The 24145-nt window shown below is 32.7% G+C and overlaps 2 protein-coding genes across 2 annotated transcripts in view; both read right to left on the bottom strand.

Annotated features, from left to right (window-relative positions):
* The window catches only part of LOC143054955 (uncharacterized), a 244707-nt gene that overhangs the window by 181253 nt on the left and 39309 nt on the right, over positions 1-24145 (bottom strand). The gene's annotated exons all lie outside the window — the stretch shown is intronic.
* Positions 1-24145, bottom strand: part of LOC143054952 (uncharacterized) — an 82988-nt gene that overhangs the window by 42482 nt on the left and 16361 nt on the right. Inside the window, exons 7-9 of the mRNA XM_076228047.1 lie at positions 23696-23800; positions 20673-20744; positions 1339-1390 (exon numbers count right to left, since the gene is read on the bottom strand). Of these exons, the coding sequence (XP_076084162.1) occupies positions 1339-1390; positions 20673-20744; positions 23696-23800 (229 nt within the window). The remainder of the gene's footprint in view (positions 1-1338; positions 1391-20672; positions 20745-23695; positions 23801-24145) is intronic.

Raw genomic sequence — 24145 nt, 5'->3', positions numbered from 1 at the left:
TACTATGTCATGTATTTCATCTATTGGAAAGCTGCTAACCCTATAGGTCCATAGTTTGTTATTATCATGTATAGTGACTAATCTCATCAATACATTGCAGTTGATTGCAGGACATAATACAAAAACATGTTATTCCGCAATTCTTAGAGTATAACATACAAGATTGCACAAGCTGAAATGTCTCGCCTTCTTTACTAACCACTGATTTTATCTTGTCTTGATAGTCCTAATTATAAAGCTTCACTACAAGTAACACACAAACTTGACATGCTCCAAGAAAATGAGGTCTAGGTCAGATAAACCAAACGGGAAATACATGTACACCTTACAATCATTCAATAAACCAAACATAGTTGACCTATTGCTTATAGTTTCTAAGAAACAGTCTTAACCAAGAAAACTTAACATTGACCAATGAACCATGAAAATGAGGTCTAGGTCAGATGAACCATGCCAGACAGACATACATCTTACAATCAATGTATGCATTAAATATAGTTGACCTATTGCTTAAAGTATCTAAGAAACAAACTTAACCATGAAAACTTTACATTGACCAATGTTATGAACCATGAAATTGAGGTCAAGGTCAGATGGTGCCTGCCAGACAGACATATACACCTTACAATCCTTCCATACAATAAATATAGTTGATCTATTGCTTATAGTTGAATAAAAACAGACCAAAACACAAAAACTTAACACTGAGAAATGAACCGTGAATATGAGGTCAAGGTCAAATAAAACCTGCGAGACTGACACGAACATCATAAACTATTTCCATACACCAAATATACTAATAGTTGACCTATTGTATATAGTATTAGAAAAAAAAAAACACCTCAAAACCTTAACTTTGACCACAGAACCATGAAAATGAGGTCAAGGTCAGATTACACCTACCAGTTGGACATGTACACCTTACAATCATTCCATATACCAAATATAGTAGACCTACTGCTTATAGTATCTGATATATGGACTTGACCACGAAAACGTAACCTTGTTCACTGATCCTTAAAATGAGATCTGGGTCAAATGAAAATTGTCTGACGTGCATGAAGACCTTGCAAGGTATGCACCTCCTAAATATAGTTATCCTATTACTCATAATTAGAAAGAAATTAACATTACAAAAAATGTTGACTTTTTTTTCAAGTAGTCACTTTACGGAAACTTCGTCACATGAGGCATCTATATACAAAGTATGAAGCATCCAGGTCTTCTAGCTTCTAAAATATAAAGCTTTTAAGAAGTTAGCTAACGCTGCCGCCGTAGGATCACTATACATATGTCGAGCTTTCTGTGAAAAAAGTCGTAGGCTCCACAATAAATTACCTTCTATCCCTTGTCCAGCAGTCACACCTGAAGATTTCTCTGACATGACAGTCTAAAAAATGAGGAATATGCACTGTAAATATATCTTCACTCATGTCACTCATAGAATGTTGTAGAACTATGAAATTTCTAAAATATTTACCCCCAAAAATAATATACAATAAAAATGTGTCACATTATAAACAGTTGAACCTTATTATGTCGAAGTCGAAGGTAACGGACCAAAGTATTCGACTTATCCGAGGTTCAACTCATCCAAGATAGATTGTGTTGTCATAAATTTGGAATGCATGAAATAAGTTATGAGATTTGTGTAAAATAGATACTTTGATCAGTGTGCCTTATAGATATGACACTTGATGATTGTGTATTCAATCTCCATATTTTCTGAATTTAGATTGTGATCAAACTTTTGACATAACATAGGTTTCTGACACAAATAAATGTGGTTAAAGATCTTAAAAATTTGAAATGGGACATTTAATTTTTCTAGAATGGTCTGATATCCAAAATCTAACAACATGGTTAGATTTAGCATATAAAAACACCAAAAATTTAATTTTAGTTGAAATCAAACTCTGTTTAATTTTGGACCCTTCAAACCTTAATATGGACTAATTGAAAACAGGGCCTAAAATACAAAATCTAAATGCACAATAGGATTCAGCATCATAATCATACAGCCGCAATAACTCAGTTTTTGATGAAATCAAACAAAGTTTAATTTGGACCCTTTTGACCTCAATGTAGACCAATTTAAAGACTTTAAATTAATCCCATTGGAATTGGTTAAAAGATTAACAGACAAGAATGTGTCCAAAATACATGGATGCCCCACTCACACTATCATTTTCCATGTTCAATGGACCATGAAATTGGGTAAATAATCTAATTTGGCATTAAAATTAGAAAGATCATGTCATAAGCAACATGTGAACTAAGTTTCAAGTTGATTAGACTTCAGCTTCATCAAAAACTACCTTGACCAAATACTTTATCCTGAAACTTGCACTTTCATTTTCTATGTTTAGTGACCTTTCAATTGGGATCAAAAGTCTAATTTGGTCCTAAAATTAGAAAGATCATATTATAAGCAACAAGTGTACTAAGTTTCAAGTTGATTGGACTTCAGCTTCATCAAAAACTACCTTGACCAAAAACTTTAACCTGAAGTGGGACAGACGGACGAACGAACAAACAAACGGACGGACGGAAGGACAGACGAATGGATGCACAAACCAGAAAACATAATGCTCCTCTACTATCGTTGGCGGAGCATAATTACTAGAGGCTCTTGAGAGCCTGTGTCGCTCACCTTGGTCTATGTGCATATTAACAATGGATACAAATAAATTCATGACAAAATTGTGTTTTGGTGATGGGAATGTGTTTGTAGATCTTTCTTTACTGAACATTCTTGTTGCTACTTGAAAATAACAACCGATTATCTATTACAATCGGTTGACAGTAACCAACCGACTATTGGTTATAATAGCATCATGATACCTTACCCTTTTTTTTTAAATGAAATCATGCATTTAGTCTCATTGTACATGTCTAATGTGTATATTTCATATCATTGCAGAGTTTATATATTCATATTTGATCTTTTGTTTCCTTTTCATATTCTGGCGTACTAAATTATAATCCTGGTACCTTTGATAACTATTTATTGAGCAGTTAAAACAATGAATTAATAAGAATCAAGATTCATTTTGAACATATTTTATCTCATAATTACAACATTAATTACCAACAGTGACACTAACATTTCCAAATTTCAATGGTGTAACTCACAATACAATTTCAATGACATAGCTGTATAAACATTTGAATGCTTCTAATTAAGAAAAGATGTATAAAGTTTTTAACTTTAAGAAATTTAAAATTAACAGAAAAAAATAAAACAATGCATTTGGCCTGAGAACACAGTTATTTCGTAGTGCATTTCTTTTAGACAATAAATTCAAATTAAAAAAATCGCACCTGCTCTTTCTCAAAAAGATTTTTACAGTGTAGTGTACTACCAGTGAGACAATTAATATCAAAATTATAGAAACTTCTACCAGCTCTTACTCAAAATATTGACAATTCTGTGTTAAGGGGGTGTAAAATTCAGTTTGACAGCTTCAGACGTGATAAAATTTGACCTTTTTGAACTGGACCAAATCACTATTTAACATAAAGATTCAGCACCCAAATTTTTTAAACATGTAATTACATCCCCCTACTTAATATTTCATGCATTTAATAACAAGAAATAAATTGGGAAAGTGTATCAAATAAAACATGCAAGTTATATACTGTTTACAATAGGGACTACATTCGTAGACAACGAAAAACAAAGGACGATAACTGTGTCCTTGGACCATTTGCATTAAAATATATACAGTAAACAAAAGGGATTAAGCCAATGTCTGCTTATTTGTGTAGAACTTTTTTTTTCATTTTTGTGATCATCATTTTTCTGTCAATTGTGTCATTCGTGCGTCTGAACTTATAGTTGCAAGAATACGGAATTATTACATAGTTGAACAGTATCTGATTTGTGATTCTTATATTTTTTAATGGCGGACAAATTTCGGAAAATTTACAAAAATAAACGATGTTTGGCAAGCAATTTGGGAAGGAATATGACGTTTTTGATGCTACAAATGGATAAAACATTAATAAAAGGCAATTTGCAACATGTTCTAATGAAGCAAAGAAATTATTTTGTCTAAAATCAGGATTATTTTATGTACGCTCTCAAGTAACACGTATCGGTATTGAAAGAAAGTATTTCATACAAAGTTATTAATTTTAAATAACATTCCATCAATCTGTAAATATTTATAGTCAATGCTTTTGTCACGTTTATAAAGAAGGAAATTGGTTATGTCTTTAATCATAGGATGTTTTACATTATCATTGTTATGGACTGATATAATTGTTATTATTTGTTTGACTGCGCATATAATATGCAAACCGCAAACGGACCTGAAGTTGATAAGCTAAAAGTCCGGAAACTTTAATGACAATTAATTGAACGAAATCCCAATCGATTATCGACATCGCCAGGCCCAACCAACTGATTTCCGATTTATTCCGATCATCGGAACAACACTAGTTGCTACAATTATCTCTATCTATAAATGAATTTGGCCCAGTTATTACAGTGGAAAATATTTCCTAAAACTTTACAAAAATTTAAATTTTTTTTTAAAAATTAAAAAAAATTGTTAACAATTGACTACAAATGCTTTGGTTTCAGAGATATAAGCCAAAATCTAGCCATGGCGGCCATCTCGGTTGCATGGTTGGGTCACGCCACACACGTTTTAAACTAGATACCCCAATAATGATTGTGGCCAAGTTTGGTTAAATTTGGCCCAGTAACTTCAGAGGACAAAATTTTGACAAAAAGATTACAAAAATTAACGAAAAATTGGTCAAAATTGACTATAAAAGGGCAATAACTCCTTAAGGGGTCAACTGATAAATCTGGTCATGTTGACTTATTTGTAAATCTTACTTTGATGAACATTATTGCTGTTTACAGTTTATCTCTATCTATAATAATATTGAAGATAATAACCAAAAACAGCAAAATTTCCTTAAAATTAACAATTCAGGGGCAGCAACCCAACAACAGGTTGTCCGAATCATCTGAAAATTTCAGGGCAGATAGATCTTGACGGGATAAACAATTTTAGCCAGGTCAGATTTGCTCTAAATGCTTTGGTTTTTGAGTTATAAGCCAAAAACTGCATTTTACCCCTTTGTTCTATTTTTAGCCATGGCAGCCAGCTTGGTTGGTTGGTGGGGTTACCGGACACATTTTTAAAACTAGATGCCACAATCATCGTCTAGTTTAATTTGACCCAGTAGTTTCAGAGGAGAAGTAAAAGTTAACAACGACGGACGCCGAACGCAAAATGATGAGAAAAGCTAACTAGGCCCGAGCTAAAAAATACTGTGCAATTGAAGATTTCTTGCTATTGTGCAATACTGTGCTATTTTGCAGTTATTTTATCCCATTGAAATTGGTTAAAAGATTTGTCTTTATGTTCAATTGAAGATTTTCTGCTACTGTGCAATACTGTGCAATTGAAGATTTCTTGCTATTGCGCAATGCTATGTTATTGTGCAATACTGTGCTACTGTGCAATACTGTGCTTCTGTGCAATTATAGATTTCTTGCTTTTGTGCAATACTGTGCAATTGAAGATTTCTTCTTGAAACTTTTCAAAAATTTTGAAGAAAAAAATATGAACCACCTAAAAAATTGGAAAAAAAGTCCCCCCAAACTTTTTGACAACACCCCCTGCCCTACCCCCTAGGATTTTTTACCCCAAAACTCAATCCCAGCCTTCCCTTTGTGGTATGGAACCTTGTACAATTTAAGAGAGATCCATAAACTTAAACACAAGTTATTTTCTGGAAACTACAAAAATGCTAATTTTTGGCCCCTAATTCTTAAAGGGATAATTCGCGATTTTTCACTTTTCATCTTATTATGTTCATAATACCATAAACAAGAATGTGTCCCCAGTACACGGATGCCCCATCCGCACTATCATTTTCTATGTTCAGTGGACCGTGAAAATGGGATTAAATCTCTAATTTGGAATTAAAATTAGAAAGATCATATCATACAGAACATATATACTAAGTTTCAAGTTGATTGGACTTCAACTTCATCAAAAACTACCTCGACCAAAAACTTTAACCTGACATGGGACAGACGGACGAACGGACGAACGGACGAACGAACGAACAGACGGACGGACGGACGGACGCACAGACCAGAAAACATAATGCCCATAAATGGGGCATAAAAACATATTCACCAAGTTTTATTTTGATATGAAATCTAATAAAGAAGAAAATTGGGAATTATTAATTTTATTTTTTGAAACTTCCTGACTTATGTGACGTAGTTTAAGTCTTTAATGCATGCCGGGAGTGAAAATATCTCATTTAAGTCTTGTTCGTTAACCATCTAATAACGCGATTTAAAGCACATCAACGACTTTTGGTGTAGCAATTAACCAACGAAAAATAAGTGATAGCCATGCAACTTTTAAAATTAGATCGTGTTGATTTTTAAAAAACGAATTTTAATAATAAAAGTAAATCATACAATAGAACATTTTTATGATTTTTTTTTTCTAAAAATACTTTAAACAAACATATGAAACTGACATGATCGATAGTGTATTAAAAATACATGTTGGTATTCTGACCTTTTTGCTTCATTCCAGCAATCATTTTCACTTGCTTGTAGGTGGAAACAATAAAATGTGTATTTTTTTGTGACACCTAAAGAATGTGGAATGCATAGTTTAACTCAAGGTAATTAAAAGATTAGCATTATGTAATTCTAATCTTTTGATCCTCATTCAGTGAAATCTAGGCGTCACGGTTCACTGGCATTTCAGGTGTGAAGAACATTTCGTATCAATTGTAAACTGGAGTCATACAAAGTTTCAGACACATGAATGTAAAAAAATAAAAATTAAAATTAATTAACGGGAATAATAAGATCGCACAATAACTGGATAGCTGTTGTATATTTTTATATTTTGCATAAGATCACTTTTAATGAATTATGACTTTTGAATACTTTAGTAACGATAAAATACTGAATTATTTTTATTGTAGTATTTATAAATAAAAATAGCCTTCTAAACACGAGTTTATGAACTAAAAATTGTACTATTTCAAATTAGGATCGGCAGCCTTAAATATTTCAAACAGATCATTAACAATTGCAATTATATATTTTAGTCAATTCAAAGTGATCTTTAATTACCTATTTAGGAATTAATGTGCTCATCAAAATATTTTAAATCTCAAACACATGAATACTTCAGATATTTGAAAAAAGATGTTTTAAAAAATTGACAGGAAATTAAAGGATCTAATTGGAATGGAATCAACAAATTACGAACAGATATGCTTTTCAAGTGTGAAAAACATCAACAAAATTTATACATAATCGGGAATGTCCTTCTTAAAATACTCTTCGTCTCACATCGTAACTATATATAATACTTAAGCTATTTGACCAACGATGTATACAAAAAAATGAACGAATTAAATGTCATCTTTCCCTATTTTTTAATGTAATTATAAGTCTGTTTTAACTGGCAAGAATACCAGTAAAGCGGACAAGCAGTTTATTCTGCAAATTGCTGTCATTGAATATCAAGAGAGAAAATAAATCCCGAAATTGATTTGAAACTTTGATACTCTATAGTTTTCCTGGAAAATATTCACATCCCTCGGTATTAGTGTACTTCCAGTTGCGTATATATATTACATGCATGTCGGAACAACTGTGATGATGGCGAATTTCTTCCTTTTTTGAGAACAATCTAATTGATATTTAAATGTCCATAACTTCGATGAGCCAAATAAAGTTATATATCGACCAGTATTTAAATCTCTTCTTCTTCTTCTTTTGGTATACAATAGTCTATCTACATTTGATGATTACATACTGTTGGCATACGTGAACTTGTCATTTTACAAAACTTTTACCCCAATTTACGCAAAATGTATGTTTCTTTCTTATGTTCTATGTATACATGTATATATTTTAATTTGCGCTATAGTTCCGTAATTTATAATCCAGGCGTATATACGAATGGTCGACAAGTTCGTACATTTTTTTAAATCAATATTTCTGGCCTTCACCATTGACAATGAGTATATATTACATTTTACCAAATTTACACTTGGAAAAAATACGTAAATAGATTTTTATTTCATCAAATCTGTTCTTTTTTTTTTTTTTGGTATTATGTATATTTTATAAATAAATATCTTTTCACCAGAAATGTGTTTCATAAACAAGCGTATGAGTTTAGTAATATCACTTTCGGACACGCAAGATAGAGATGTATATTATACACCTAATAGTTCAAAATGGAAAGTCATAAGTTATCGGCCATGTACACTTATCATTACAAACTTGACAGGAAATCGCTTGAATACCTGGACGTGTCACCTCACACCCCCTCCAATACCTTTGGGAGTAATACCTTTAGCCATGCGGGTGATCAGTGGAGCGAAGATCCTAATTTATTTGAATAAAGTTATTACATAAAAGATTATGAACTAATTAGATTTCCGAAAACAATTCAAGTTTCAGGGAAGACTTATTTATGATTTGAAATTTTGACTTTTTCACTAATTCCTAAATTTTCAGTCTAAAAATAACAGATCCTGGTTATTTAAAAAAAAAGAATAACATTTTCCGTATCAAGTTAGTTAACTAGTCGGATTAAACAACCGTACGATTGACGAGATATCAACACGCAATTACGACTACATCAGGTTACTGTAGTTTTGGTCCTTAGACATATCTTGATCTTGCAAATCGGCGAAGGTGACAAAATGGCCGACCGCAGAGAATTGATACTCTAAATTTAATATTGATGGTGATCTCTTATCTAGCAGAATAAAATTTTAATATCTATGAATTTGAGCATTTTTATACAGAATAAACATTATATCAATTTTTGATTTTTTTGCGAAGTTTCCCTTTAAACTGTTGGTACCATAACCCCGAAAATCAATCCCAACCTTCCTTTTGTGGTATTGAACCTTCTGGTAAAATGTCATAGAGAGACATCAATTAAACTAAATTTATTGTCTGGAAACCAAATGTGTCTTTGGACGATGACACTGCTGACGACAACACCTACAACATCATAGCATTATAAATATGAACGTATAAAAATGCTGAAAACTGATTACTTTCCTTTATTGTTTAAGTCAAATGACCATAAATCTGCACAAAACTTCAGACCAGAACAAACTACGAAATTGTTCTATAATTTGTCACGGTAAACCTAAAACTGTATACCAAATATCAAATCAACATCTGTAGGCATGACGACAAAAAGTGTGGAAAACTGATTACTTTGGAATTTAAGAAGTCAAAGGACCTGCCATGTGAGGGACTCAAACTCATAACCGTAGTGTAAAAAGGCTAGTGATATAGTTGTTAGCTACGTAAAAGGATATTTGCTAAAGTAGGACAAAGTTAATTGTTGGCCAAGCTAAAAATAGTTAATACGTTACAGTTATCTCCATTTCTATGCATTCTATACAAAATTAAAATAATTGAATAATTGACACAGCATAGGTTTATGACACAAAAAGAATGTGGTCAAAGAACTGAACAAATTGAAATTGGACATTAAGGGGGTACAGAACACCTTAAAAAAGATAACTCTTACTCATTGCTACGTTTTAAAATCGTGTGCAATATGCAAGCTTTTAAATGATCATGATCAGAATGTTTACATTATTGCTAAGAGCAGCTGTACACCTATTGTTATTCATTTAATCTTTTAATCCATTTAAAGTTACTAATTTTCAATAAAGGAATCTTCAAGGAGACATAATAGGGAAATTTCAGAGTGAAATAAATTTACCAAAAGAAAACCAGGACGTTAGAAAAGGAGGGAAATAGAAAGGACCAAAACTGTTTTCGTTTTTTACTTGCCAATGCCTAGATCTTATATAAAATGAAATAAAGTACAAAGATGCTACCATTTGATTTTACGGGTGGGAGAGCTAGAATTAAAAATGTTGTCCTGCATTTTGTTTAGTTGTAATCATTGGGGGGGGGGAGGGGGGGACTGGGATCGGGTGTTTTAATCTCGAGATTTCAGAATCCGGGAATTCTTTTTTCAAATTTCAGGATGTCGGGATTTAAATTTATACTCGGGATTTCATGTTTTTAAGCCCGGATCAGGATTTAGGACCCCTCCTACCCTCCCTCATCTGACATCATTTTCCTGGATTTTTATTTTTCATTCTTTAGGGAACTGCAATTTCATTAGTTTATCTGTAATTGTTTACATAAATTTTAATTCTGCTTGTTTATGCCAAATTACTGTTCTTGCCTTGTTTGCTCAAAAGCCTGTCTTGCTTTTTTCAAATTTCATCCAAGCCTCCCCTCAAATGGTAGCTCCCTCTGACAATAAAATTGTAACCAAATAAATAAATAAACCATGGACAATTATACAATGCTTCTGTTTGTAGATCTTCGTACCAAATTGATTAAACTCAAAACTGAATTGACTTCACAATACTTTTTTTAAAACCATACCTGTAGTTTTTAATGAAAGACACTATGGGCTTTAATTAGTAATACACTTATCGTCATGTCATATGTTTTCGTATGTCATATGTTTTCGTATCAACCACATTTTCTCAGTTTTTAACTGCATACGCGTATATTGTGGCGTGTTTTTCGGTTTCTATATTATGAACAATAACACCACTACAGTTTGACAAATTTAAAACATATTCAAGCGCTTTTTAAAGACGTTAGAACAAATTTATTAAAACTGACCTATTTACCCATTTTTATTTAATGTCAAAAATATGCATCACTTGAATAGTTGTGGAAAAAAATTCTGAAGGGTTAAAATAAAGTCCAGATATGTTTTTTGCCTGTCAGACATCTGATCTTCAAGACATACGACTGTCATGTGTTTTTTGGCCGTTTTAATTACAAACCAGCGATTTAAAATTAACAGGGTTCTTATATAAAATGGTTGTTCAAAATCCAATTATTCAATATTTTATTGACAATTCTTTTTATACATCCTTGACACATGAAGATGAATACAGTCTTAACTTTTTTTTATATTTAATCCTAAATTTTGAAAACTGCATTTTATTTTAGAAAAATAATGTATTTTGTACAAACCAGGTGCCAATCTGAAACTAATCAAAATCTAACAATTTCAGCACATGAAACACCAACCTAAAACTATTTGCTAGTAATTTTTAGTACTGAAAAGTTTTAAATAACTTTTTTATGATTCACGCGTTCACCAGAACCACGACTTTGGAAAATATTAATTTCCGGATTTTATAGTCATTTCCTGTCCGTATACTGATCCAATTTTTATTTCATACGAAAACATATGACGCCGTTTTTTTTACATACACAAATCGCAAAGTAATCGGAAACAGTAAAAAATCGTAGTAAGCCTTGACAAAAAAACTAGATAACTGAAATCAATCTACAGGACATGCTTTTTAAATTTGAGTAAACACCTGAATAAAAACTCAACAGTGAAAACCGTAAGCAGTAAAAATTGTTATTAGTACGAAAACACATTACACGATGATATGTTAAACAGGTTATGATTAATTTATAATTTTAAAATTTCTGGCATATTTTTTTAAACTGCAATTGAATATTTTATTACATGATTTATATTCATGTAAAAAGTTAGAAGATACTGAGGGGGATACTCAACCACCAGTGCATCATTTACATGTTACAGAACAAAGACAAAAAGAAGAAAAATAACCATCTGATTCAGTCCACAAAACACAACACATATTCATGCACTCTCACATTCATCTGAATAAAAAAAAAAATACTACATCTTTCTAGTATCTTTTTTCAACCTTTTATCCTGACAGGTGTAGAAAATAAAAGGGTGTCTTCTATTCCGTCCGCAATTTAGGGAAATTCAAGTCTATATTTCGAATCATGGTTAAAACTGAAACTACACATATGTATGATATAAATAGAACATGTTATTTTTGCTTTATGAAATTTAAATTTCGAAATAAATATAAAAAAAGAAACTGTGGTGTTATTGCAAGTGACAAGTGAAAATGTTTCTTCTCAACTATCAATTCAAGATTATTACTGAATAGAGTAATCATTCTCTATAATAATAAGGGTCCCAAAAAATAATGTAAAATAAATAGTGTAACTGCCATGCTTTTAAGGAAAAACCAGTTGTATCTAATTTTCATAACCTCTGCAGAAATACTAAAAAACAGTTCTAAGATTAACGAACTTGATTTCACAGTATAAGGATTTTGCAGAGTCAGCTCTATTTCATCTCTCATTATAAGACGTGGTTCTTTGCACGAATAGTTTTGTTTTTAAGTTTTGAACTGTATATTTTTGAATCTGTAGACCAATAAATTGAAAATCTTGATCATGTAAAGCATCTGCCAACTTTAAAGCTTTTCCCTATGTATCATAGGTATTTTTTACGTGTCATGCTTTTAACTTCAACAGCTCGTATCTCAAATCAACAAGAGTGCACACACTGAAATGTCTCGCCTTCTTTACTAATCATTGATATTATGTTGATAGTCCTAAGTATAAAGCTTTATTACAACTGTCACATAAACTTAACATTAACCAAGATAGCTAAACAAAGACCAATGAACCATGAAAATGAGGTCAAGGTCAGATGAACCATGCCAGGCAGACATGTACAGCTAACAAAAGTTCCATACAACAAATATAGTTGACCTATTACTTATAGTTTAAGAAAAATAGACCAAAACACAAAAAACTTAACACTGTGCAATGAACCGTGCAATTGAGGTCATGGTCAAATAAACCTGCGGGACTGACATATAGATCATAATATATTTCCATACACCAAATATAGCTGACCTTTGGCATATAAAATTAGATAAAAAGACCAAAACTTAAAAACTTAACTTTGACCACTGAACCATGAAAATGAGGTCAAGGTCAGATGACATCTGCCCGCTAGACATGTACACCTTACAATCATTCCATACAACAAATATAGTAGACCTATTGCATAAAGTATGAGAAAAACAGACCAAAACACAAAAACTTAACTATAACCACTGAACCATGAAAATGAGGTCAAGGTCAGATGACACCTGCCAGTTGGACATGTACACCTTCCAGTCCTTCCATACACCAAATATACTAGCCCTATTGTTTATAGTATCTGAGATATGGACTTGACCACCAAAACTTAACCTTGTTCACTGATCCATGAAATGAGGTCGAGGTCAAGTGAAAACTGTCTGACGGGCATGAGGACCTTGCAAGGTACGCACATACCAAATATAGTTATCCTATTACTTATAATAAGAGAGAATTCAACATTACAAAAATTCTGAACTTTTTTTTCAAGTGGTCACTGAACCATGAAAATGAGGTCAAGGACATTGGACATGTGACTGACGGAAACTTCGTAACATGAGGCATCTATATACAAAGTATGAAGCATCCAGGTCTTTTACCTTCTAAAATATAAACCTTTTAAGAAGTTAGCTAACGCCGCCGCCGTAGCCGCCGCCGCCGTAGCCGCCGCCGCCGGATCACTATCCCTATGTCGAGCTTTCTGCAACAAAAGTTGCAGGCTCGACAAAAATCAGTTACATCCTTTTTTTGCCCCTGCATCTGAAAGTAGGGGGGATTGTTTTACCCTGTCTGTCCTTCCGTCTGTCCCATTATTGGTATATAATAACTACTCCTACTGTTTGATTCCTAGGAAGTTTTCACTTTGCTTTCTGTTGAGTAGTTAAGTACGTACACTGCGCTTCAATGGAAACTATCCCTTTTTCAAACAATTTTATGTGACTACATGTCCATTATGTATTCCGTGTGCATGGAATGGGTTGGCATGTCATGAAATGTGTCTATATAGTTGTATGGTCGATTAAAGCTTGTGTATTATGATTTTTAAAAATAAATATGAATTCATAACTTCATAAAAGTCATGGCCAGTACAAGTGCTTCTTACCAAAAAACAAAATTATCGTCCTTGAGGTCAAAGTTCAAGGTCACATGAGGGTCAAAATTTTAAGAAGGCTCACCACCTCATGATGATACATCCACATGCCAAAGATGTAAGGCCTAGGCCAAAAGGTGAAGAAGTTGTGGCCTACATGGTTGTTTTTCACGAAAAAACATAGAGTTGACCTTGAGGTCACATTTGAAGGTCACACAAAGGTCATCTTGATGCAAGACACTTAACCTCGTTATGATACATCCACATGCCAAATATCTAAGGCCTAGTTCAAAAGACGAAAAAAAATATTGCCATTATGTACTTTTTGAATAGATTTTGCTCTTATTTTATGAACCAATTTGAGGGTGGGGCGTATTTCAAACTTAAATACCAAAAAATCTAACGGTTAAATTTTAAAAAAAATTTGCAAGAACAACCGACTAGTATAGCACTACAAATGCTTAGTTTTATGAAAAAATTAAACGACACATTTTTTTTCAAAAAAAAACAACTTCTTCAAATACTAGAAGCGCAGCATTCACTTTTCGGGGCAGATTCTGGTACCCCTATTAAAGTTCGGACAAAATTTTAGATCCAGAATAAACCAGATGCTCCGCAGGGCGTAGTTTTATACGACCGCAGAGGTTGAACCCTGAACGGTTGGGGCAAGTATGGACACAACATTCAAGCTGGATTCAGCTCTAAATTTGGATTGTGATTGTATAGTTGACACAGCATAGGTTTCTGACACAGAATGAATGTGTTCTAATGAACTTAAAATTTTTGTTTTCTCTTAGAGCAATTCACTATGCTGTTGAATATTACTCCCCTCAAAAAAATGTTTGAAGAAATTTTCTTTTTATTTATAAAATTTCAAATGAGAAAAATTGAACCCAATTTTTTTAATCACCCCCCCTTTCCCTTATTCCAAAACTAATCTCAATTAAAATTTCTAATGGACTTTGCAACAATAACTACTCATTTAAATACATCATAAAATATTAAGATGTAAAAAAACTGCTTGTTATCACTGAATGGTAAAGATTATTTTAATTTATCAGTTGGTCATGCTGGTAGTAAAAAGTGATTGTATATAACAAAGATTTAAGTTGATTCAAGACAAAGAAAGATAACTCCAATTAAACAAAAATCTTGCTATTGCACAATATTGTGCAGTTAGATATTTCTTGCTCACTATTCTGGACAAAGAAAGATAACTCTAATTAAAAAAAAATTTGCTATTTCACAATATTGTGCAATTAGATATTTCTTGCCATTGCGCAATACTGTGCAATTGAAAAGACTAGCTATTGCACAATACTTAATATAATAATTTTAGATCCTGATTTGGACCAACTTGAAAACTGGGCCCATAATCAAAAATCTAAGTACATGTTTGGACTCAGCATATCAAAGAACCCCAAGATTTCAATTTTTGTTAAAATCAAACTTAGTTTAATTTTGGACCCTTTGGACTTTAATGTAGAACAATTTGAAAACAGGACCAAAAATGAAGAATCTACATACACAGTTAGATTTTGCGTATCAAAGAACCCCATTTATTCATTTTTTTATGAAATCAAACAAAGTTTAATTTTGGACCCAGATTTGGACCAACTTGAAAACTGGGCCAATAATCAAGAAACTTAGTACATTTTTAGATTCAGCATATCAAAGAACCCAACCGATTCATTTTTTGTCAAAATCAAACTAAGTTTTATTTTGGACCCTTTGGACCTTAATGTAGACCAATTGGAAAACGGGACCAAAAGTTAAGAATCTACATACACAGTTAGATTTGGCATATCAATTTATTATTCAATTTTGATGAAATCAAACAAAGTTTAATTTTGGACCCTTTGGGCCCCTTAGTCCTAAACTGTTGGGACCAAAACTCCCAAAATCAATACCAACCTTCCTTTTATGGTCATAAACCTTGTGTTTAAATTTCATAGATTTCTATTTACTTAAACTAAAGTTAATGTGCAAAAGCAAAGAATAATGCTTATTTGGGCCCTTTTTTGGGCCCTTATTCCTAAACTGTTGAAAACAAAACTCCCAAAATCAATCCCAACCTTTCTTTTGTGGTCATAAACCTTGTTTCAAAATTTCATAGATTTCTATTAACTTAAACTAAAGTTATAGTGCAAAAACCAAGAAAATGCTTATTTGGGCCCTTTTTGGCCCCTAATTCCTAAAATGTTGGGACCAAAACTCCCAAAATCAATACCAACCTTCCTTTTGTGGTCATAAACCTTGTGTTATAATTTCATAGATTTCTATTCACTTTTACTAAAGTTAGAGTGCGAAAACTAAAAGTATTCGCACGACGACGACAACGCAGACGACGACGCCAACGTGATAGCCATATACGACAAAAAAAATTTCAAATTTTGCGGTCGTATAAAAACTTACAAGAAAAGGGTATCAGTGAACTAATATTCACCTCAGCTATCATTATTAGCTATGCTATTGTCAATTTAGGATTAAATTTTTAAAAATTTAACATATTTAACCTTTTAAAATTTTTACAAGATGTTTAGGTTGGCCTAGTTTATCAATGAAAAGAAATTAAGAAAAATTAAACAACAGGATTTTTTTGGGGTATAGTGTTGGGTACCCCCTTAACCTATTATGGTCCAATATCCAAAATCTAAGTACATTGTTAGAATAAGCATATTAAAGAAACCCAAGAATTCTATTATTGATGAGATACTTATAATTAAAACATTCCTGTTCAAAGGGAAATAACTGAAAATAAACAAGAGACCAAATGACATAGAAATTAATTATTAATTATACCATTTCTGTTCAAAGGGAAATAACTCAAAATAAACAAGAGACCAAATGACATAGAAATTACTTATAAATTACACCATTTCTGTTCAAAGGGAAATAGCTCAAATTCATAGTAAAAATCACTTTTGTTACTGAAAGGACAACAACTCAACAACGAAAACAGCTCAAATCGTGAAAATTGAACTTGACCTTCATTTAGTCACAGGAAACAACATATCTTAATTTGAAAAGATTTCGTCAAAGCTTTTTCATGTTAATGAACGGACAGTGTTTGGCAGCCGCCCACCTGGCGCTGTACATCCTAAAATCAATAACCAAAAACAATTAAATATCAAAAATCAAGAAAACTTGCTCTCGTTTTGTTCGCTCTAAAATATGAAATAAAAGACATTTGCGAATTTTATTGAATATTGAAGAAATCACATGATAATAAATTCCTGAATTGAATCAAAGAGCTGAAAGCTCTGAGGAAAAATGACACCACTGTCTCTAATATTGGGATATTTTTTATGCAAGTCTTGATTTTCACATACAATAATTAGTTTAACAATGCTACATGTCTCGTAAGCATATAATTGATATTCATATATATATATGTGTGTGTGTGTGAAGTGAAGATGACAACTGGCTGTTTTTTTTAAAGACAAATGAATAGGTCAAGACTACCTGAATTGTACAAATAAATACCGTAGGCTTGTATATTTCTCACTGGTACATAGTCCAAACCCCCTTCTCTCCACAAAATTTTAAGTAAATAATCTTTTTGTTACTGTTATCAAAGGTCTAATGAAACCCAGGTAATTTCAAAGACTTCTAGTCAAACCGGCACCTGGTTAAATTGGCACCCGGTATAGTCAAATCAGCACCTGGTTAAATCGACACCTGATATAGTCAATTTGTCACCCATGTTAAATATATTTTTAACAGAATTTTAAGCAAAAAGAGTTAAATACCTAAGGAAGGGATTGTCCAAAAATATTAACTTTCACATTTTTGGGGATTCATGTACATTTTGTATATATTTATTTTTCTCAACTAAATGTGTATTTTTAATCATATATATGAGGTATTGGATATTCTTTATGCATTTTTTAACCAGTTGAGCATTTTACAGGATTGTTGGTTTAATGCTGTATAAACTTTCCTGAAAAAAAACACCTTAAATTTGCTAATTATTTGGCATGAAAGTTTGATTTATTGAAAGGGATTCATAGTTTTCCATTTTATTTTTCTAATTGTCTCATTGTTAAAACAACAGCTTGGGTAAGGGCTTCGTTGTTTACCTTTATACACAACAGCATAGTAACTATGTACTTGGTAAAAGTTATTAATCAACTGAATAGAAAATATAATAACAAATATTATTGGATGCTGAATTCACTTCAAATAGGTGCCGATTTGACTAGATGCCGATTTAACCAGGTGCCGATTTGACTTGTACATTTCAAATCCTCTGCGATCAATTGCGGTATTTTCTTGAGAAAACCTGTTTTCCATCGTCAAACAGAAGTAGAAACTGCTTAAAAATAATTCTAGAACGCTTCATGATTGTTAAATTAAGTTAAATTCACTTAAAAAACAATTTTCTGAAACTTGTGATGTTTAAACAGGAAGTTTAACTAGAGGCTCAAAAGAGCCTGTGTCGCTCACCTTGGTCTATGTGAATATTCAACAAAGGACACAGATGGATTCATGACAAAATTGTGTTTTTGGTGATGGTGATGTCTTTGTAGATCTTACTTTACTGAACATTCTTGCTGTGTACAATTATCTCTATCTATAATGATTGGTTTCAGTGGAAAATGTTAGTAAAAATTTACAAATTTTATGAATTTTTTAAAAAAATTACTATTAAGGGCAATAACTCCCTAGGGGTCAATTGACAACTTTGGTCATGTTGACTTATTTTTAAGTCTTACTTTGCTGTAAATTATTGCTGTTTACAGTTTATCTCTATCCATAATAATATTCAAGACAATAACAAAAAACAGCAAAATTTCCTTAAAATTACCAATTCAGGGGTAGCAACCTAACAACCAGTTGTCCACTTCATCTGAAAATTTTAGAGCAGATAGATCTTGACCTGATAAACAATATATACCCCTATCAGATTTGCTCTAAATACTTCGGTTTTTGAGTAATAAGCCAAAAACTGCATTTTACCCATATGTTCTATTTTTAGCCATGGCCGCTATCTTGGTTGGTTTGGCGGGTCACGCCACACATTTTTTTAACTAGATACCCCAATGATAATTTTGGCCAAGTTTGGTTTAATTTGGCCCAGTAGTTTCAGAGGAGAAGATTTTTGTGAAAGATATATAAAATTTACGAAAAATGGTTAAAAATTAACTTTATAGGGCAATAATTCCTGAAGGGGTCAACTGACCATTTTGGTCATGTTGACTTATTTGTAAATCTTACTTTGCTGAACATTATTGCTGTTTACAGTTTATCTCTATCTATAATAATATTCAAGATAATAACCAAAAACAGCAAAATTTCCCTAAAATTACCAATTCAGGGGCAGCAACCCAACAACAGGTTGTCCAATTCATCTGAAAATTTCAGGGCAGATAGATCTTGTCCTGATAAACAATTTACTCCATATCAGATTTGCTCTAAATGCTTTGGTTTTTGAGTTATAAGCCAAAAACTGCATTTTACCCCTAGTTCTATTTTTAGCCATGGCGGCCATCTTGGTTAGTTTGGCGGGTCACGCCACACATTTTTTAAACTAGATACCCCAATAATGATTGTGGCCTAGTTTGGATTAATTTTGCCCAGTAGCTTCAGAGGAGAAGATTTTTGTAAAAGTTAACGACAACAGGTGACGACGACGGACGACGCACGCCAAGTGATGAGAAAAGCTCACTTGGCCCTTCAGGCCAGGTGAGCTAAAACGCATGTGTAAAAGAAGAAATTAACCGGTGAGAGTCGAAATCCGTACATGACAGATATCACAATAATACGACTTTGAAAGTAAAACAGTTCCATCCTCTTGTAAAACAGTCTTTATTATACCTATCACATTAATGTTTGAAGTGTCTTAAGCTTATATACAAACCATATAAGTGGGTATGAAACACCAAAACGGAATGTACAATAACAGATTACGTTTTGTAGTTTACAAATTTTAAGCTAGTTTACGGTTGTCTTTTTTTACTACGTTTGTATCATTTCAATCTAGCAGATACCGGTTTATTTCAAATGCATTGAAAAGAAACAAGAAATTTGTAATGAAAGGTTTAGTTTTTATATTAACCAGTTTTATTTGATATTAAATAGAAATAACTGATTAATATGAGTTAAAATTATTAGTTTGAAAAATGATGAGAGCGCCCTCTGCAATATCAATGATGGCGGAACGTAAACAACCACCTCGCAGCGAAATTGAACTTGTTCTCTTATTTCTTGCTTATTGTACTCTATAGTCCGCACCCACTCTGGAAGGTCCAATTTTGGAGAATAAAACCGCGGACTATACAAGCCTTTCTATGGACAGGTCAACATTTTTGTTGTAAATAAAATAAAGTATGTAAACAGGTTCCCTTCCGACTACAACACTTTGTTCGAGTGTAGCAGAATACAAGCAGATACCAATTAGTTTGTAAAATAGTAAATATGCAACCGAGTGTGGTAGGTGGAGGCAATAATCGACTTCCTGTTGTTCTGGTCAATGGTATCGGAAAATACCGCTGAAGCGTCATTTTCCAAAAATGACAACTAAGCTTAGTTTAAAGCTTGTTAAGTGTGGATTTAGCGCCTCAAATGTATGATGTTGTCCAATCAAAATCGTGATGATCAATAAATTGCATTATAATTTAAATTTTTTTGATCAAGACATAAATTTTTTTTAATTTTTTAAGATTTCTCTCTTGAAGTATCTTAGTTTTGTGATATTTGATTTCTGAGTTTTATATTTCTTTATATTACGTAAATTATTTTCTACTTGATTCATTGTAAGCATATGTAATTTAACACCATATGTACCTGTAAGTATTCCATCACTTCTTCATACTGGCTCCATTTGTTTTTTGCTGCTAGATCATATGGAGTCTCACCCTGAAATACAGACAAATCTTTATATTACTTTCATCTGTTAACTACAAAGAAGACTTTTTAACACAGATCAATAGGTAAGACCAGTAGCAGCTAAGTGGTGATTTATTTTATCTTAACAGATGCTTACCATATATATATATAACTCATGAGACGACATTCAGATTATTTTTCACAATTTTGTGAAGACTTTAAATAGGCTTTTAACTCTTTTTTGTCCTTATGTCTACATGAGGGTGTGGAGGACTTTGGGGGTTTTCATTTTTAACTATCTTTTCTAATTTTGGCATTATTGACAGTTCTTTATATTTTTAACACCCCAATATTGTTCTCTATTTTCTATATTTTTGCACCCAATTCTTTTCTATTCATTAATTTTTTACCGATTTCTCTCCATTTTCAATTTTTTCTTCTTCCATTCATAATTTTCTAATCTGCTGTAAACCCATCCATACCCTCCTATATCTGTATACCCACACCATACCCTCCTATATCTGTACAACCCTCCACAACCTCCGATATCTGTGTAACAAATCAACACCCTCCTATACCTGTATACACCATCCACACCCTCCTATATCTGTATACCCAATATACACCCTCCTATATATGTATACCTCATCCAAACCCTCCGATACCTGTATTCCCAATCCACACCCTCCTATATCTGTATACCTCATAAACACCCTCCTATATCTGTATACCCCATATACACCTTCCTATATCTGTATACCTCATCCTTACCCTCCTTTATTTATTTTATACCCCATCCACACCCTCCTATATCTGTATTACCAATCCACACCCTCCTATATCTGTATGACCAATCCAAACCCTCCTATATCTGTATACCCCATCCACACCCTCCTATATCTGTATACCCCAACCATACTCTCCTATATCTCTATACCCTATTCACATCCTCCTATATCTGTAAACCCCATCCATATACTCCAATATCTGTATAACCATCCACACCCTCCTATATATTGTAACGCCGCCTCCCTGGTGCTAGAGTCGGCCACCAGAGAACACAGGGTCACAAAGAAAAAGGAATTTAAAGGATCTATAAAGTGTAAGGTTCGGCGTCCCCTATTAACCGTCGGACCAAACACGTCACAGAAAGGGAACACGTATACTTGTATTTATATATAATTCTTAGTTATGAAATAAAATATCTGAATAATATAAAGTTTCATATTTTATTAATATCAATAATAATCTACGCTGGAGAGAATGGGTCTTGCAGGATTCGTTACGGGTCGGGTCAGGTCCCTGGTTCAGGATGGTCTTCCATAGATACACACAACTACTACATGTTTAATTCAACATTCAAGTAACAAGGTTGTCACTTATTTTGTATCTTTCTATAATCTCAATTAAAGGATAAAAAAACACCCTTCTACATTATAGAACTAAGAAGACAACAACTTAGTATAACACCTTAAATTGCATATTATTCATGCCAAAACCGCCAACAGAACTCTAAATGTGCACCTTCAATAGCAATGTCACCGTCACCGGTAACCGTATTTAGCACAGTCACCGTGATAGGTGACTATTTGTCACCGTCACCCACAACCTTAGCACCTATAACCTCAGCACCGTCACCGACAACCTCAGCACCGTCACCGGCACCCTTAGCACCGTCACCTACACCCTAAGCACCGTCACTGACAAGCCTTAGCACCATCACCGACACCCTTAGCACCAGCACCGACAACCTTAAATTAAAACAAAGGTAACGTTCAATAAGCTACATAGTCCAGCATTTATTAAAGTTTGTCACTACCCATTCTTGTCAACCAAACACTCCGTCGTTTCTGTTGTTGTTTTGGTATTTATACTTTCGACTGACCAATGACAGAGCTTGTTACATATTGTTTACCAATCGGCAACCATGGATCATATTAGGGAAACTCCCGTAATGTTGATACTGTTTGTAAACAACGATTGATCTTCATCAATAAAGATGGGTTTCGACTTTAAATTTATTAGTAGATCATTAGAACAGTTTTATTTGAGTTTATAGTATAAAAAGGTAACTACCGCGAAAATACGGAATCAGTATGTGAACTAAAACTTCTTAACAAACTAACATACACAAATCTGTCGTATCATGAAAACAACAGCCAAAATAACAATGACAAGTTTTACACTACTTGTAACATTAGACATCTCACTAACATCTATCGTTTTATCCTCAATAATTTCGAGAAACTATACAGACATAGGTTTACTATAAAAAGGGGGGAATGTCGGCATTACAATATGTATACCCAATCCACACCCTCCTACATCTGTATACCCTATCCACACCCTCCTATATCTGTATACCCCATCCATTCTCTCCTTTATCTGTATATCCCAATCACACCCTCCTATATCTGTATACCTCATCCTTACCCTCCTATATCTGTATACCCCATCCACGCCCTCTTAATCTGTATATCCCATCCACACCCTCCTATATCTGTATATCCCATATACATCCTCCTATCTCTGTACACAATATGAAATAATTAAGCGATTTTTATTTCCCCCTTATTGAATCCATATAAATATTGTCTAGTAGTGTTTATTCCTGTATATAAAATATGTTTCACCCAACATAAAGATTATCTGTCATTGCCCACCTCTCATCTGTTTAAATATAAAAACAAGATGAAAGCATTGCTTCTAATATTTTAAAACCATCTGATAACTTTGTTATAATTGTCATGACAACAGATTGGAGTTTACACAGATTGGTGTTAGTTTTGTTTGACAATTTGTTTGTTTACACTGATTTTGGTTACAGCAAACTTGCATGATAGTCTATATAACTTTTTCATATCTTCAATTTAAACACGACACTATAGCCTTTAAACCATTTGACCAAACATATCTTATACATCATTTGAGTGATTTAATACTTAATAGTTGAACACTGGGCATATACTATAAAATATTACCTTATGTGTTGTAACTAAGGGACTGGCACCTTGTTCTACCAGACATCTTGTGATCTGTAGATATCCCCACTCAGCAGCCATATGTAAAGCTGTGTATCCACTGTTCTATAATATAACCAAATAACATGTAACTATAACATGTATAATGGACAATACTTTGTAATCAATATCAATAATATACAACATATCCTACAACTGACATTAAAACTTGTCTGATAAACTGAACAATGTTGTGTAATAAATATAAACAATATATATATCACATGAATTAGTGGTCAAAACTAAATAAAATGACCAGTCACACTTGTATTTATATTGTATATAAACAATAAATAAACATGTTCTGTTGTGAAATGTCAAAACTTCCATAAAACCTGATATCTTAAAAAAAAAAATAATTCAAGAAATGTGTGAAATAATTATATCAATGGATTCAGTAGAACAAAACAA

This window comes from Mytilus galloprovincialis, chromosome 12 (assembly GCF_965363235.1).
Source record: "Mytilus galloprovincialis chromosome 12, xbMytGall1.hap1.1, whole genome shotgun sequence".
Taxonomy (NCBI): Eukaryota; Metazoa; Mollusca; class Bivalvia; order Mytilida; family Mytilidae; genus Mytilus; species Mytilus galloprovincialis.
The sequence above is the reverse complement of the archived record's forward strand: the minus strand, read 5'-3'. Positions and strand labels throughout refer to the sequence as shown.